This window comes from Rhodamnia argentea, chromosome 7 (assembly GCF_020921035.1).
Source record: "Rhodamnia argentea isolate NSW1041297 chromosome 7, ASM2092103v1, whole genome shotgun sequence".
In the NCBI taxonomy this organism is placed as follows: Eukaryota; Viridiplantae; Streptophyta; class Magnoliopsida; order Myrtales; family Myrtaceae; genus Rhodamnia; species Rhodamnia argentea.
Window position 1 is genome coordinate 6,754,515 of NC_063156.1, and position 15,582 is coordinate 6,770,096.

At 39.3% G+C, this 15,582-nt stretch overlaps 3 protein-coding genes across 5 annotated transcripts in view; all 3 read left to right on the top strand.

The window, feature by feature from the left end:
- Positions 1 to 15,582, top strand: part of LOC115746805 — a 959,385-nt gene that overhangs the window by 536,079 nt on the left and 407,724 nt on the right. The window lies entirely within an intron of this gene.
- On the top strand, positions 502 to 5,084 carry LOC115746888. 3 transcript variants are annotated; one of them, XM_030682840.2, is made up of 5 exons: positions 502 to 614; positions 739 to 809; positions 2,442 to 3,450; positions 3,570 to 4,574; positions 4,654 to 5,084. In XM_030682840.2, exons 3-5 carry the CDS (start codon positions 2,452 to 2,454, stop codon positions 4,681 to 4,683), a joined length of 2,034 nt encoding a protein of 677 aa, XP_030538700.1. In that variant the 5' UTR covers positions 502 to 614; positions 739 to 809; positions 2,442 to 2,451; the 3' UTR covers positions 4,684 to 5,084. The 3 variants fall into 3 exon arrangements, with proteins under 3 accessions (XP_030538700.1, XP_030538701.1, XP_030538704.1); XM_030682841.2 differs by having other exon boundaries at positions 569 to 632; XM_030682844.2 differs by lacking the exons at positions 502 to 614; positions 739 to 809 and adding an exon at positions 836 to 1,032.
- LOC125315894 (loricrin-like) lies at positions 6,514 to 6,864 on the top strand. Its single transcript, XM_048282019.1, has one exon. The coding sequence runs from the start codon at positions 6,514 to 6,516 to the stop codon at positions 6,862 to 6,864; it is 351 nt and encodes a 116-aa protein (XP_048137976.1).

Consider the following 15,582-nt stretch of genomic DNA (forward strand, 5'->3'; position numbering starts at 1 on the left):
CCACAAGACATATTTAAATGCAAGATAAATTGTTCAGTAGCTGAACTTTTCTTGCAGAGGAGAAAGAACTAGTAATGTTTCGGTCGAATTTATAATTTGAATCCGAATACTCTACATTATCGGCGGGGAAAATTGTTTTTTTTTTTTTTAGGTCTCATTCATTTCTATACTTTTCAGCCGTTTGTACGTAGTCCGGAACACTCAAGGAGCTTTCGAATGCGATCCTCCAGGGAAAAAAAACTTTCTTGGAACTATTGATGTGGCTATCCAGCCATCTCCAGCTGTTTTACTTGACATGTCGGCAATTCGACGTGGACAACTTCACTCGAATCGACGCCCTTGGCTTCATTTTTCTTTTTTTGCGGTTATTATTGAAACGCACGCAAATAAAGGTCGATACCGAATAAAAAGATACTACATTTTTTGGAGAGGGAGAAAACAAAAAGAAAGAAGAAAGAATTGCTGTTATTCCTTACAAAAAAAAAAAAAGAAAGAAGAAAGAAAAAGATGATGCTTTTGGGACGATAATGGGAAAAAGATGCCTTTTTTATGATGTGTGCTTTGGCGGGCGGGTACGAACATTCATCAACTCCAGCAACGAAGTAAACACAAGAGTACAAAGCCAGACTTTCGTTTTTTTTCTGTCAATTCATTTCATTTTCAAATTCGTTCAAGTGCATGATTAGCTTTCGATTCTCTCCCTCTCTCTCTCTCTCTCTCTCTCCTCTGCTTTTACAGCTCGTCATCATCAATGGGCTGGCTCGCTTCTTCAAGAAACGGAGTCCCTCCTCCCCTGCTTCTCTCTTGAGGTAACACACTCTCTCTCTCTCTCTCTCTCTGCGCTCGCTTGTTTAGGCCGATGCAGTCACGGACGCATGTGCGTGGAAACTTGTGGCTTTGGCTCGTGCCTGTACAGTTGCGGGCTCGGCGTTTCTGGGTGTTTTTTTTTTCCGGCGGTGGGAGCGAGCGAGCGAATGCGGAGATCCTTCTCCGGATTCTGGGCTTTCCTCCGTCTTTCTTTATGTGAAGGGGGTCGTGTTTATGCTTCTTTGCCTGAGATTTTTCATTTGGAGTGTTGCATGTCGACGACGACGACGACGATCTTGCGAACTGAGCAACCCAAGTTTCTGCGGATTGTGTGGATAGTCCGACTCGGCGGCCTTTTGAGGTCAAATTTCTCCTCATTCCTCCGCCTGGGCCCGAAATCGCGATGCGTGATTCAGAGGGCTTAACGCGTGTTCCGTTGTCGTCTTCGAATCAAACGGATTTAGAACTCTGTTGCTTTGTTTCTCTCTGTATTCTGCTTTGCTTTTCCTTTACTTTTCTTTTCTTTTCTTTTCTTTTTTCTTGCTTTTTGTTTTTGTGTGGTTTCCGTAGCTTGGGGGGAAGATATTTAATCTCAATATGATAGGTTCTTGCTGACTATTTCGGTGATCCAGCGTCGTAGATGCTGTTGTTTCTGTCATTCAGAAGCTCAAAATTAGTCTTCAATTGGCAAACAGAGGATAAAACTCAGTATTGTCCTTGCATTGCATCCCTCCCCCCCCCCATGGCCTTATATCTTTTAAACACAATATATTTAAAAATGACAGAAGAATTTGGACTCCTAAACAGAAGCAATCCGAATCCAAATTGTCCCGCTAGACCTTGTCAACTGTTCCATTAACATCTGCATTGTTGATACTAATCAACTCAAATAGGCAAAGTTCCTGTATTCTCTTATCTGTCTTTTTGTTGAGCTTTTGTCGGAGCTAAATGGCATATGGAGGAGATTCTTAGTTGTGAAATTTGTGGCCCTGGGTTTAGGGACTTGGTATCTGCGGAAATTTGAGGGAGAACCAGGTTTCTTTTGGGTCTTAAAACTTCTTTTCAAGGATTTATTGTCAGAGGTTGTAAAGGGGAGTTGGGAAACAAAAAGATGACGTTGAAATGCACTGGAGTTTGAAAGAGTAAGCTTGTTTTATTTCAGTGAGAACCTTACGATGGCAATTTTCCTCTCGGGCAACACATTAAGGTGAAGTTAGTAGAAGTAAAAACGAAGAAACGATGAGCAAGAGTTTTGCTAGGTTTGAAGGTACAGATATAGATATTGGTCTTAAATGCTCCAGGACATAGAAAGAAGATGTATTTTATTCCGCAAGACCTGTATAAATTTCATGAGATCTTGATGGCTGATAACTGATATAATCTAAGATCTGCGAGAATCTAGAAAGCTTGAAATATCTAACTCGTTTGGAAGAGCCAACCAATCAATGTCAAAAGCATGCCCACGTGAAAAACAATAATTGGCGTCCATTCGCACAGATGCACAAACTTGCCTCTATTTAACATAAAAACTACGACTTATGTTGAGTCGAAGTATATCTGTGAGACCACATATGCCTATGATTTCATGAGAATATTCATCTTACTGGATCTTTTTTCTGTGTGATACTCTGCAGGAATGTATAGATGACAGTTAAAAATATGATGGAAGATACACAACTAAATTTCAATCAGCCATTCCTTACGGTGAGGCGTTTCTCGTCCACAATAGCCTCTGCAGAGGGTCAGGAGAAAAGGAGAACTAATAAGGCACTGCCAACCATACCTCCTCTTCCTCCTTACAAATCAGAGCTCAAATCGGGTCCGATAAGGAATCCAGGAACTGTTCCATTTGTGTGGGAACAGTGTCCAGGAAGACCTAAGAATGAATCACTATCGCGCAGTCGGAATCCCAAATGCCCTCCTGCTGCTCCGAAACTTCCACCTGGGAGGATTGCTACAGTTAAGCAGCAGGATTCTCAAAAATACTCCGATGGTGTTATGGGTGTACAATCTCAAACGAGAGATATGGTTTTATATTCTGAAAATGCACAATCAAACAATGAAGGTGCTAAAAAAAAGGATACCACAGAGGAAAAAGGGATCCCTGGTTCAGATTATGGTGATGAAGCCTACGTAGATGCATTGGATTCATTTTCGCAATCTGAGTCATTCTTCTTGAACTGCAGTGTCAGTGGTTTGAGTGGAGTGGATGGTTCAGACATGAGACTATCTGGAAGGTTCTCTAGGGATCCACCAGCCAGGGACTTCATGATGTATCGTTTCTTGCCCGCAGCAAAGGCAATGGCTTCAGAAGCCCCTCTGCATTTCGTCCGGAAGCAATTTGTGGCACAAGATCTGCCAAGGCATCCGGTAAAGAAGGCAGTGGTAGGGGGTGAGAACTGTCGGCTTGAGGTACTTAAGCCAAGTGTGCCACCGATGACCCAAGTCAGAGTTGGAGAAGAAAGTAAAGATGATGACTACTATGATAATGAAACCTCAACAACTAAAGTTTGTGGATTATTCCCTCGGTTTTGCCTGTTAAATCCAGTACCTGGTATGAGGATGCAAACTGCGGGGCTTACTGTGCACAAAACTCAACTTAATGCTACAAATGCTAAATATCAAGGTGAAACCAGGAGTAAGGTACACATAATTTTTTTGTCGATTCGTTTTCTTTAAATTAGCTGTCGGTTATGTTCTAGGCCTTTCTTTATCAGCTGTTAAAGCCAATTGCTAAAGTATTTCTTCTTGCTTTTCTATAGCATAAAAAAAATGCTTCTGATGAGCAAAGATCAGTTGGTGGGCGTCTAAAAGCGGAGCTGCATGAAAATAAGTTCGATCTCAAAAGCACACGGAGACAAACTACATTCAAAAGCGATGACAAGAAATTAGAGGGGTCATCACTGTACAGCCGTTTGCAAGGCAATGGCAAATTTGAGCACCAGAACGGATTTTCTGAAGCAGTCCCTCAAGGGGAGGAAAGACCAGTTAGTCTTCATGAGAATGTTAAGAATTCCAAGGTTGATGTCTCCAATTCCCGAGGAAAGCGCTTTATCAATCTTCGAGAATTATTAGATAGTGAGCGTGCGGAATGGAGGGCAGGCAATACAAGCCCTGTGGTTGAGAAAACTGTACACGTCGATGCTGTGCATGTTGTGAAATCTCAAGGCCATACAAGTCCCTCAGGGGGGAAGGAGCCATCCCATTCTGAGGGTGATCTGTTCGATATCAAGGCTACTAGGAAGAAAGTTGAGGAAGCGATTTTAGTGGACTCTCTTTCTCTGGATGTCGAGAACATTGAGCACCCGGAGAAGAAGAAGACGATGTCTGAACTTGAAGGTGTGCATTTCACGGATTCCCCCTTGCTCTCTGCTTCTGACAGATTAAATCAGTATATGAACATTGACTTGTCTAGACATGATCAAGCTCTTACTCTAGTGGGCATCAAGGAGACCAGCTCAAAAGTTGGCAGAGATGGTAAAATTGATGTAGAAAGTAAGGCACTTATGAGATTAGGTGATCGGCAAAATCCTTCCACTGCCTATTCACCCTTGCCCCTCCCTCCTCCTTTACCGAAATCTCCGTCAGACTCATGGTTATCGCGAACCATGCCCTCCATTTCCTCCAAGAAACCATCTCCACTATCCTCTCTTAGCATAAATGTTGTTAATGGGAAACATGCTTCAGAGTCAGCTCCTGTTGATCCCAAGTGGGAAACCATCGTCAAATCTTCCAATGTGCACCACGGGCATCTGCGGTTCTCTGAGGTAATTCTGTAACTTCTCTGATCATCATCGCTATTCCTTCACGCTGCCACGAATGCTCATTCCACTGCTTGTTCATCAGGAACTGCTGCCGCCAATCCCGGAAACCTGAAGAGCACTGATCCAGTTTCGACGGATGTGGAATAGTGTGTACATGCGATGATCTGAATACTGTTCTTCACTTTTCCCAAAACTTCTTCAATCCCAAGAACAGGGAAAAGACTTCCCGCTCGGCCTCATCGTGGTTGGTGTGCTCTCTTATACCTGCCCTGTTGAGCATATTATGAGGAACTGTAAATAGAACTGCCCTTTTCCTACAATATAACTACGAAATGCATTTCATTGTCTTTCTGTAAAGATCATTCTTTCTGTACACCAAATTTGTACCATCATTCTGTTTTTTTCTTGTAAAGGGGATTGCAACCACTGTTCTCTGATTGTAATAAACTGATGATTTCACGCCTTTTATGTACTTGTCTGTCGTTAATCAGCAAGGGAAGTTGTTCATTTCAATCGTACCTATCCATGATTCATAACCTCTGGCAATGGAAAGATCGTGCGTCTTTCAGGTGATGTCGCCCCAAACCGATTAGTGAAATTTAGATCTCATTGGTAAATTCGGGTAGCTGCGACTTGTTGGTCAAGCAAGTTGATGGTAATCTATCAACAATGATAGCAATTTATCAACGGTAAATGCATTAGTAAGTTATCAAGTTCTTTTAGAAATTTATTACTCGAAATTAGTGGTGTTAATATGGATCTTTGACTCATTTTTTGACCCATTTTTATTCACTTGGGCAACATATAGGTTCATTAGATTTAAAAAATGAGTTAACTATGGATTTAGGCTTATAAAGTCTATTCAAATATGGATTTTAACTTAGTCCATTTTCGATCCATTTTTGGCCTATGGCCTCAGCTTCCCAATTATTACTTGTAAACGGACCTCAATTGCATTAATTTATATTTTTGAATTTTAAATTTATATAAGTAAAAAAAAAATTAATAAAATTAGAAAAAGTAAAAACTTAAAAAAAAAATGTAAGTGGTTGGTGGTAGTTGGCGGACAGAGGTGGTGAATGGCAGTGGGCAGCCGGTAATAAAAAAATTATTTTTTATATAAAAAAAGTTCAAATTTTTTTAGAACAATTAAAAAAATTTGATTGCATGAAAGTATTTTAGCAATAGTATTTTTTTAATGAATTATAAGAAACAAATATTCCATAATTTGATTAAATATATAAGTATTTAAGTAATAAGGGTCGGGTTGGGTATAGATTAGGTCGGTATGGGTCGTTAAATTTATCTTGAATGAAAATGAATCAAAACGGGTTAAATGGGTCAATACAAGTCGGACCAAATTCGACCCGATCCAAAATTCAACCCAACCAACCAATTTGGCATCTCTACTCGAAATTCGTGACTTCCCGGTGAAGTTAATGACTTAAGAACTTAAGTCCGCTTATAAGGTGGTAAGTTTCCAGCAGAGTGAGGAATTGGCTAACTTCAAATGGAGTGGAAGCTATTCTCTCGTTTATAAGTTAACCTCTTAAGACGAAGAATTCATGAAAGATTAGTAACTTGCTTTGTAAAATTAGTAACTTACCGAAGTAAGTTTGCTTACAAAGTTAGTAAGTTACTAACAAAGTAAAGAAGAAACTTACCAACATAGGCCGCTTTTAGTACAGTAATTTACCAGATTCAACATTAATTAATAAAACTCCGTCATTAAAGTTGGTAATTAGGCGTAAAACTAGTAAGACGCTCCATCATGTAAGTAAGACTCTTTCCGAGAGTACGATAAATGAGTCCAATGTCACAACTTTGCTCCATCTTTAGCAAGGGAGTGATGGGCCTTTGATTCGGCAAGATCACATGAGCGGATTTGTTTACATAAAAAGGAACACTTGTGCGTGTGTGGGTGGGAAGAAACGAAGAGAAAATGGCAAGAGAGGTTTATGCTCTTGTTGATGCTACCAATGGCCATGGAAGCCAACCGGAGTTGATATGGCTGCTTTGGGCGGTTGGGTTTTCCCTCGTGTTCATCTCCATAATCATGTTCGCATGCGGCAAAAGTGAGCAGAAACCTCTCGAAAAGAAGGGTCATAGCGGTGGTGGCGGCAGAGGGGGCAATCTTGCTGGAGCTGGCAGTTTTTACTTGGGTAGCGGCGGTTTTGGGGGGGATGTCTGTGGCGGCGGCAGCGGCTGCAACTGTGGTGGTAGTGGGGGTGGCGGCGGAGGCTGCGGCGGAGGCGGAGGTTGTGGCGGTGGCGGGGGCGGTGGTAGCTGCTAACTTCGAAGCCAATCCTTGCAAACATAAAGTAGTTATGTTTATGTTTTTTATGTTGGTGTTGGTAATGGCACTATGACTTGCTGGCTAAATAAGTAGCTGATGGGTAAAAGAGTTTGGTGACATCAATTAGTATATAGAATTTGTGTTTAGAGCATGGTTGTGGTCTATCTTTTCTTATCCGTCTATCATTCGGTTCTGCTCCATCTTAAATTTCAATGGAAAGACAAAGTTATGGAAAAGGTACTATATAGAATTTGCGTTTTGTGCATGGTTGTGGCCTATCTCGACCTATCCGTCCATCGATTCGGTTCTGGGCTATACTAGATTTCAAGGGAAAGACAAAGAGTTATGAAAATATAAGAAGCCCACAACACAAATGTTGTCGTCTTTTCCTTTGACTTCACGAGGTTCGACACTCTAATCAAGCTTAACAATTGGTAAAGCAAGGTTTGCAAAAGACTAGCTTGCAAAGCATATGCTTCTGCACAGCATCAAAATCCAGTTCTTGCAGAAAGGCAAACTAGCACCAACAAAATTATGAACACACTAGAAATAATTTCCAAATTTGTACTCTCAACCTTAGAGGTCCGCAAGAGAAATTGGCCTTTGTGTGGTCCAACTGAGAGGGACGGCATTTCACATTCTTTGTGGAAAGGCGACTCAAGTTTGAGTTCCTGCTTCTCTCCATGGGATAATGAGGAAACTTAGTGGTGAGCTTTTGCAAGCGCCACCGTTCATGGTGACACTGGAGCGGATCTTCTGCGGCGGAGTGATCTTCATGCCATGCTTGATCCTCACTTCCTGCGGCAACGATGGCGGCAACTCATCTAGCTCTCGCTGCAAAAAGAAAAAAAAGGGAGACAGCCCAAGGTGGCGGTTACTATGCAGGCGGAGGCGGCGATGGCCACCACCGCCACGGGGGCCACCATGTAGGAGGTGGTCATGGTGTTGGAGGTGGACACCACACGGCGGCAGAGGCAGTTGTGGCGAAGGCGGAGGGTGTTGAATTGAACCTATATTTATGTCTTTTTTAGGCATGAAAGGTGCGGTAGAGCTGAAATTGGATTGACCTTTGGCTCTGCTATGTGATTTTTAGCTCTGCCTTTAGTTTGGTGAGGCTTGGAGACTCGATGCGAGAGAGAAGCCATGATTGAGTAGGGGCTACGGTGAAAAGCTCGCCATAAAATTCGAACTTTATAGTTGAAATTACCATCCAAGGTTGTTATAAACGTAGGAGGAAAATGTAAATGCGGTCCCTAACCAGTCCCGTTGACTATATTGTTTGGACGGACGTTTTTAACCAATTAAATAATGGCTCACGCTTTTTTCACTCTCATTATGACTCTGACACTCCTCCTCCTCATTCTAGAAACCTGACTCCCTAGTTTTATTATCTTATTATGGCAATCCCAACGCCCTCCCATATATCTGTCCTCTATTTTGATCAATGACGTGTTCGTCCTCATCCATCCTTTCCATGATACCCTTTTGATAAGATTTTATTCTCGAAGTCAGAAACCACATGGAAATTTTTTCGACTAACAAAGGCGGCCCGAATCACTATAGTTGCAATCGGGTGGTCATAAGGGGATCCCACTGCAAACGTTGATAATAATATTCAAAACTATAAGTTACAATTGGAAGAGATTAGAACGAGCTAACACTAACGAACTTAGAGCTCGGAGACGGGAGATGTAGTCCTTGACAATGAGAAGAGTGCAGACTGCTTGACGGGTGGTTAATACCCGATGCATCCGATAGGTGTCTCAAGGGATCAGCCTATGAGAGAAGGAACAAAAAGAGTTGAGTCTCAATACCATATGGGTTTTCCTCGCATATGCTGGGTTTTCTTTTAAAAGACATAACTCGTATCGAATGCACTAAGCATAACTTTAAATATTTCGAAGATATGCCTTGTGCAATTAAGTAGCACCTGGGGAACGAAGTTTTCAAGAGTGGCCAATTTGACCATCGGAATAGCAATTTGGCCCATGTATTCTGCGACATTTCCCGAGCGAGAAGACTCAATGTGGTCGAAGAAAGTGTGTCCACGAGAGATTGCTGCAACGCTTCCATTCCCTAAGATGGAGCATCTTCGGCTTGTTGCAAAGATTGCTGCAAATTGCATATGCCCATCAACTATTGATCCGTCAAAGGCTCAAGGTGGTTCTCGAGAATCTGAAGGTCCAAAATCATGTAGACAGCAAAGGATTAATTCCCATACCACCCTTCTATCTTAGTCAACGGGGAGGAGCTTGTAAAGAAATCGATCGACAGGGATTGGCATCATAGATAATAAATAGGGCACATCGTGGTTTATGGAAAAAGAAGCAGTGGAAGGCGTGGAAAGGAAAAAGAAGGAGGAGGAAAGTGGAATCCATAAGGAAAAAAAGAAGAAAGGAAACAAAAGAGTTGACAAAGTAATAAAAAAAAAATGAAGCATTCAAATTTATAACAAAAGTGGTGGGCCACATAATGGATAGGACGATCAAAATACACACAAAAAGGAGTTTCAAAGCCATAAGACGAGTGGAAAAAGTAAATAGTTTGAACTTAAGTTAAGGGTGCATTTGTTTTGGGGAAAGCCTTTTTCTGGAATTAGTTTTCTAGACTTTCACTCGTTTGATTCACCGAAAATGACTTAGTCAACGGAAAGTATTTTTTGGTCAACGAAAAATTCATGACTAACACTAGGAAAGTGAATCATAAATCTAAATAGATGGAAACACTTTTCAGATTTGTTCTCACTCATTTTTTCTTTTAATTTTTTTAATCTTTCTTTCTTTCTTCTTCTTCCACTGCGACGACTAGTGGTGGCCACAAGCAAGCTCGAGGCTGCCGTCGGCCGTCGCAGTGGAGAAAGAAGAAAGAAGAAAGAAAGGAAAAATAAAATCAAGAATAAATAAATAAAATAATATGTGAAAGATATGATTTTTTTTTATTTGAGATAAAGTCATGATATTGTATCATTTTCTAATGAGATACAAACACCAAAAAATATTTTCGTTCACAAATTATCAAACAAAGATTTTCCTAGAAACTTTTTCGAAAATCATTTGTCTTTTTTATGGAGTTTTTATTCTAAATAAACGCATTTAAGATGTAAGCATACCTAAATGGAAAATCTAATAGTTAATTTGAATGACTCACTTGTAAAGTTTCAAAACACTTGGTATTCTATCACTGGATGTGGGGATAGTGGAATTATTATTTCATCGGTAAGTCATGAAAAAATTGTTACGCCTATTGGTAAAATAGTAAAGGGTTAATACTGCAGAAAACTCCAAACCGATATGCTTGTTATAAATTTTTTCAAATTATTTTTTTATCACAAATAATCCTAATCCGGTACACCTTTGATAAATTTATCCCAAACTATTTTTTTACCATAAAAAATTTCAAATTGATACACATTTGATAAATATACCCCAAACTAATTTTTTGACTACCACAAACTCCGAATTGATACGATTGTGACAAATGTACCATTCATTAGTTTTCGTTAAATTTTTTCGTGAAATTGCTGAGTTAGATGACAAATAGCAGCTAACAGGTGTACCGGTTTAGGATTTTCACCCTCTATTTGTCACAAGTATTTCAGTTTGAGATTTTTCGTGATATTAACACAATTAAACGGAAACTAACAGAGAATAAATTTATCACAAGTATTCTAGTTTAGGATTTTTGATAGTAAAAAATTTAGTTTAGAAAAATTTATCACATGTGTACCAACTCAGAATTTTTTGTGGTAAAAAATATAATTTGGGGTAAACTTGTCATAAGTGAACAAGTTTGGGGATTATTGTGGTAAAAAAAAATAGTTTGAGATAAATTTATCATATATATACTAGTTTGAGGTTTTTTGTGATAAAAAAAATAATTTGGGGCAAATTCGTTACATGTCTACAAATTTGAGGCTTTTCGTGGTATTAATCCAACAACAAAGCAGCTGATTGTTTGCTTCTGAATACTATATTTGAAAATGGTAACATGGATTTTTCATTCATGAGTTACAAATTAATCGACGAGGCCCACTTATAAATTTTTAGACTACTCGGTAATTCACTTCTCGATGTGTGGTGATAAAATCATCCTTCCATTTGTAAGTCACAAATTATTTGATCGGCCCAATTATAAAGTTTTATAGCGCTTGGTAATAGACCACTGGATACTCGTTAAAATCTTAGGTGCTAGTGATGAAAATTGCTTTCGGCATTAACTCATCCCAATAAAAAGCCTATTTCCTAGAAAAACTGCAACTTTAGATTCATCCTAATTCTACTCCGAATTTTTTTAAAAAGAACTCTCAATTTTAGTGTAGTCTCAATCCTGCCCTGAACTTTTTAAAAGAAAAAAGAAATCGCAAATCCGCTCAAACTTTTTTTTAGTCTAAACAAAATCACAAACTTCCAATATAGTCTGAAATATCTATTCCCGATAACCCTTCGTCCAAAAAGCCTTGATTTGTTGCTTGACATGGTGTTTCCACATCGGTAACAAATGTACATCAGCAAGGTAATGTGAAATATTATCTCCAAAATGAAACCGTCCATTGACATGAAAATTAGGAACGACTAACGACGCTTTTTAATGGATGGCTAACAAGGGAAGATTTGAGTATAGAGTTAAAGTTTGTGATGCCTTTAGATAAAAAAATGTTAGTGACAGATTTAGGATTAGACCTAAAATTGGAGTTCCTTTTAGACAAAAAAAAAAATGAGTTTGGGCAAAATTTAGACCTTGAATTTTTTTGTAGACCTCAAAAATTTTAAGACAGATTTGGACTACACTTAATGTAACGACCTCGTCTGACGAGGGCAGACAGTGGTCATTGTGGCTAGACGGCCAAGACAATGAGTGGTTCCTAACGGGCTTCTAGGATGGTGAAGGGGGCAGGAGCAAACCGAACTATGCACTAAACATGGATAGAGCGATTTTGGAATATATATATATATATATATAAATTGGAATTAACACACGGAGGTGCCTTTTGATGTAACAGCAATACTCAGCTTTGAAACTCCAAAGTTGAGCGTGCTCGAGTGGTAGCACTCCTGGGACGGGTGACTTCATGTGAAGGTGCCCAATTATATAGCAAATGACAAAATCGTGAGGCTTGGTATAGGATGGGTCAAAGTAGACACGGCCGGTTCGGTGGAACCGCCGGTTCCGGTTCAGGAACCGGAACCGGCCGTGTGTACTTCCGGTTCCGCTTCCGAACCGGAACCGGCGGTTCATTCCGATTACTTTTTTAATATTAATTTTTAAAATAATAAATAATAAAATAAACATAATAAATTATAAATTATAAAATACAATTAAATTTTACATTGTAATAAAATATGGGGAAAAACAAAAAGCGGAGGAATGGGCTTGAACTTAATGAATTATCATTAAGCGCCTACATATCTTCTTGGGGATAGAAGAATCAAAGCCCATGTAGTTCTTTTACCTTTGAGAATCCTAACTTACCTCATCGTCAATCGTCGATACCCGTTGTGGTACCCGTGGCGGTGGTATCTCCAACATCATCGCTAAAAAATTCGTGTTCACGATCTAACTCTTGGTGTCGATATTTCGCCATCGTCTAATCGCCGACACAAGCTTGAACTTTCACAGAGTCCGGGTTTAATCTTGAACGGCGAGAGTCCAAAATTAATCCTCCAGCACTAAATGCTTGTTCAACCGCAACCGTTGAAGAAGGGGTTGCTAATATCCGATGAGCGATGAGGGCGAGAACTGGATAATCGATTTGGTGACTCTTCCACCACTTCGGGATTTCGAAATCTGTACTATGTTCTGCATCACGAAACTCAAATTGAGTGGTTAAATATTTTTCTAATTCAGAAATACTACCCGTTGCCCCCCCCTTTTTTTTTTGCCTACTCTTAAGCATATTATACCCTCTACTAAGTGAACTACCATCTTCGCTACGTGAGGCGGTAGATTGTAAAGATCCGGAATCACTTAAACCATATCTACTACAAAATTCTCCATATAATGTTACTATAGATTCTTTAACATCTTCTAGTATATTTGAAATATCTATTGAATCTTCTAAATGTAAACAATCATGATAATACACATTCAAATAATCTTGTAAACCGTCTAATTTAATACGTGAATAAAAAACAATACAAACTAAATAGACAAGAGGAATTTGCAAATAATAATGCAACCATTTTTCTCGCATTACTAAAATAGTTCAACCTAATTCAGTATCATTTTCATATTCACTAAAAACACTACCAATATTAACACACTCTATTAAAAATAAATGCGTAGTAGAATAATAAATACCAGATAAAGTCTTAGTAGCATCATTAAAAATTTTCAAAATATCTAAAATTTTCTTGCAAACGTCCCAATGTTGAGGAAGTAAAGTAATTTCGGGAATATTTTGTGAAATAAACATACATAATAAATCTTTATATTCAAAAGTTTGCCGAAGCAACTCGTACGTAGAATTCCAACGAGTCGGAATATCTTTTGGAAATCTTCTTGCCCTTCTCCCATTTTGTTTACAAAATTTTCCCCATGATTTCATACAATGGGGAAGACTCCATAAAAATTTAATTGCACTCTTTATTGGGGCGAGAGAAGTGTCAAGAGTTCGTAAACCATCTTGTACACATAAATTTAAAACATGACAAACACATCTAGTGTAAAAAAATTGTCCGCCAAAAGTGGGTTTGCAAATATTTTCTAATTCGGGAATAGAAGCGGTATTTGCGGCGGCATTATCAAAACCAATTGAAAATACTTTATTTATTAAATTATATTCTTCTAAAACTTGCCTAATTATTTTATAAATATTATGAGCCGAATGTCTTTCATCAAAAACTCGGAATGCAATAAGTCTTTTTTGAATCGTCCAATCGTCACCTATCCAATGACACGTGACACCCATATAAGAATGAATTTGCCAAGGATCACTCCAAATATCGCTACCTATATGCACACGTCCATTGAATTCCGCAAAAAATTTTGCTAAAGATTTTTTTCCTTTTTTATAAAGATGAAAAACTTCGCGTTTAAGAGTATTTTTTGGAATAGTTGGCGCTTGCGGAACCAACGCAGTATTTATCAAATATTTCATATTAAAATTTTCACCAGTATTAAACGGAGCATGATCAAGGGCAACATATTCACCTAATGTTTGTTTATAAAGTGCTTTAGTGAAACGAAATATAGGATGAGGATTAAAAGTGGCGTACCCGGAAATTTGTTGTTGCGTATTGTCGATCCCCGCTTGCGTTGGATGTTTTTTCGTCAAATGCCGACGGAACGTTTCGTAGCCGTCTCATTTCGTAAATTTATATGTTTGCGAACAATATTTACATTTTATATTATACTTACCTTCGCCTTCATCACGAACCTTGTCGAAGTGTAGCCACAAGTCGGATGTATTATCTCGGCCCTTCCGTTCCGGCTTATTTGCCGTTGACGCTTCTTTGACACCAGTGGGAGGATGAAAACTTTCTTGTGTTGGGATGTGCTCGACGTTCGGAATCGGGACATAGTTGATATTATCGTCGTCGTCTTCCCAACTTGCATACTCACGAGGATCATATTCGGGAATGTGATACTCGGAATCTCCCATAGTCATCTTGCCCTTGTCAGCATTTCTGCTTCCACTTCCCATTTTTGAGAGAATTGATCGGAAATCCGATTGAGAGAATTGAGTTGGGATTGAGAGAATTGGGAGAATTTAAGCGATTTGAGAGGATTTCGGAGAGAATTCGAGAGATTGTTCGGAGAATTTGTGACAAAAATGAAAGGGGGAGCATATGTATTTATAGACAAGAATTAATTTTAATTCTTTTTTTTTAATTTTTGGCAACGGCCCAAAGAGGGTGGGGGGGTGGGGGTGGGGGTGGGGCCCGGGGGCGAGAGAGCCGTTGGGCTCTCTGCCCCCGGGCCTCGCTTTTTTTTTTTTTCTTCACGGTTCCCACGGTTCCAGAACCGTGGGCCCGGTCAACGGGCCGGTTCTGGGCCCACGGGCCCAAATGGCACTCTCTAGGTCAAAGCGGACAATTCCTCAATAAGTTAATCCAGGACGAGGCATCACACTTAAAGTTTGAAGTTTTTCACGAAATTAAGCGTTTGGTAAATTGAAATTAGTCTTTAGTTGGTATGTGTTATTGGAAGCAAAGTTGGTGGGAAAATTGCTATTTCAGTCATAAGCCCAGTGCACGGACTCCAATTTAATTTAAAACCTTTCAATTAAGCCGATATAATCCTGAATATTTGCGTAAAATTTTGACATAATCCTTCCGGTCAATTCTCATCTGAAATTGTTGATGTGACAGTCTAGTCATCTTGATGGTCCTATGTGTCACGCTCATCGATCCGACATGGACAACTTTACTCAAAACGACACACTTTTGCTTAATTTTCTGATTTTTATCCTTTTTTTTTTCCCTTTCTGTCCACTGTTTATTTTTCTCCTAAAGCGTATGCACTTAATGGCAACAAAAAATTTGAACATGACCATCCATATCAGCAAGCTACAATTCAAATCACGCCCGGCAACTCTTCAACTGTCTCAATTGACGAACTTCTACAACTCCATAAGCTGACAGAAAGTACGCTCATTGGATTTCTTTTTGGCTTCTAGAATCTGAATTCCCTCCGAATGAGACGGAAAAAATTGGAACCCCCAAAATTCAATGAGCTTCACGATGAATTAATGCCCCTTAAAGCATGAAAAATCGC

Bases quoted from the DNA above. Each gene is read 5' to 3' on its own strand.
- LOC115746888 (XM_030682840.2), top strand. From the start codon at position 2,452: ATGACAGTTAAAAATATGATGGAAGATACACAACTAAATTTCAATCAG. The intron at 3,451-3,569 runs GTACACATAATT...GCTTTTCTATAG, and splicing joins AAGGTGAAACCAGGAGTAAG to CATAAAAAAAATGCTTCTGA. The intron at 4,575-4,653 runs GTAATTCTGTAA...CTTGTTCATCAG, and splicing joins GGCATCTGCGGTTCTCTGAG to GAACTGCTGCCGCCAATCCC.
- LOC125315894 (XM_048282019.1), top strand. From the start codon at position 6,514: ATGGCAAGAGAGGTTTATGCTCTTGTTGATGCTACCAATGGCCATGGA.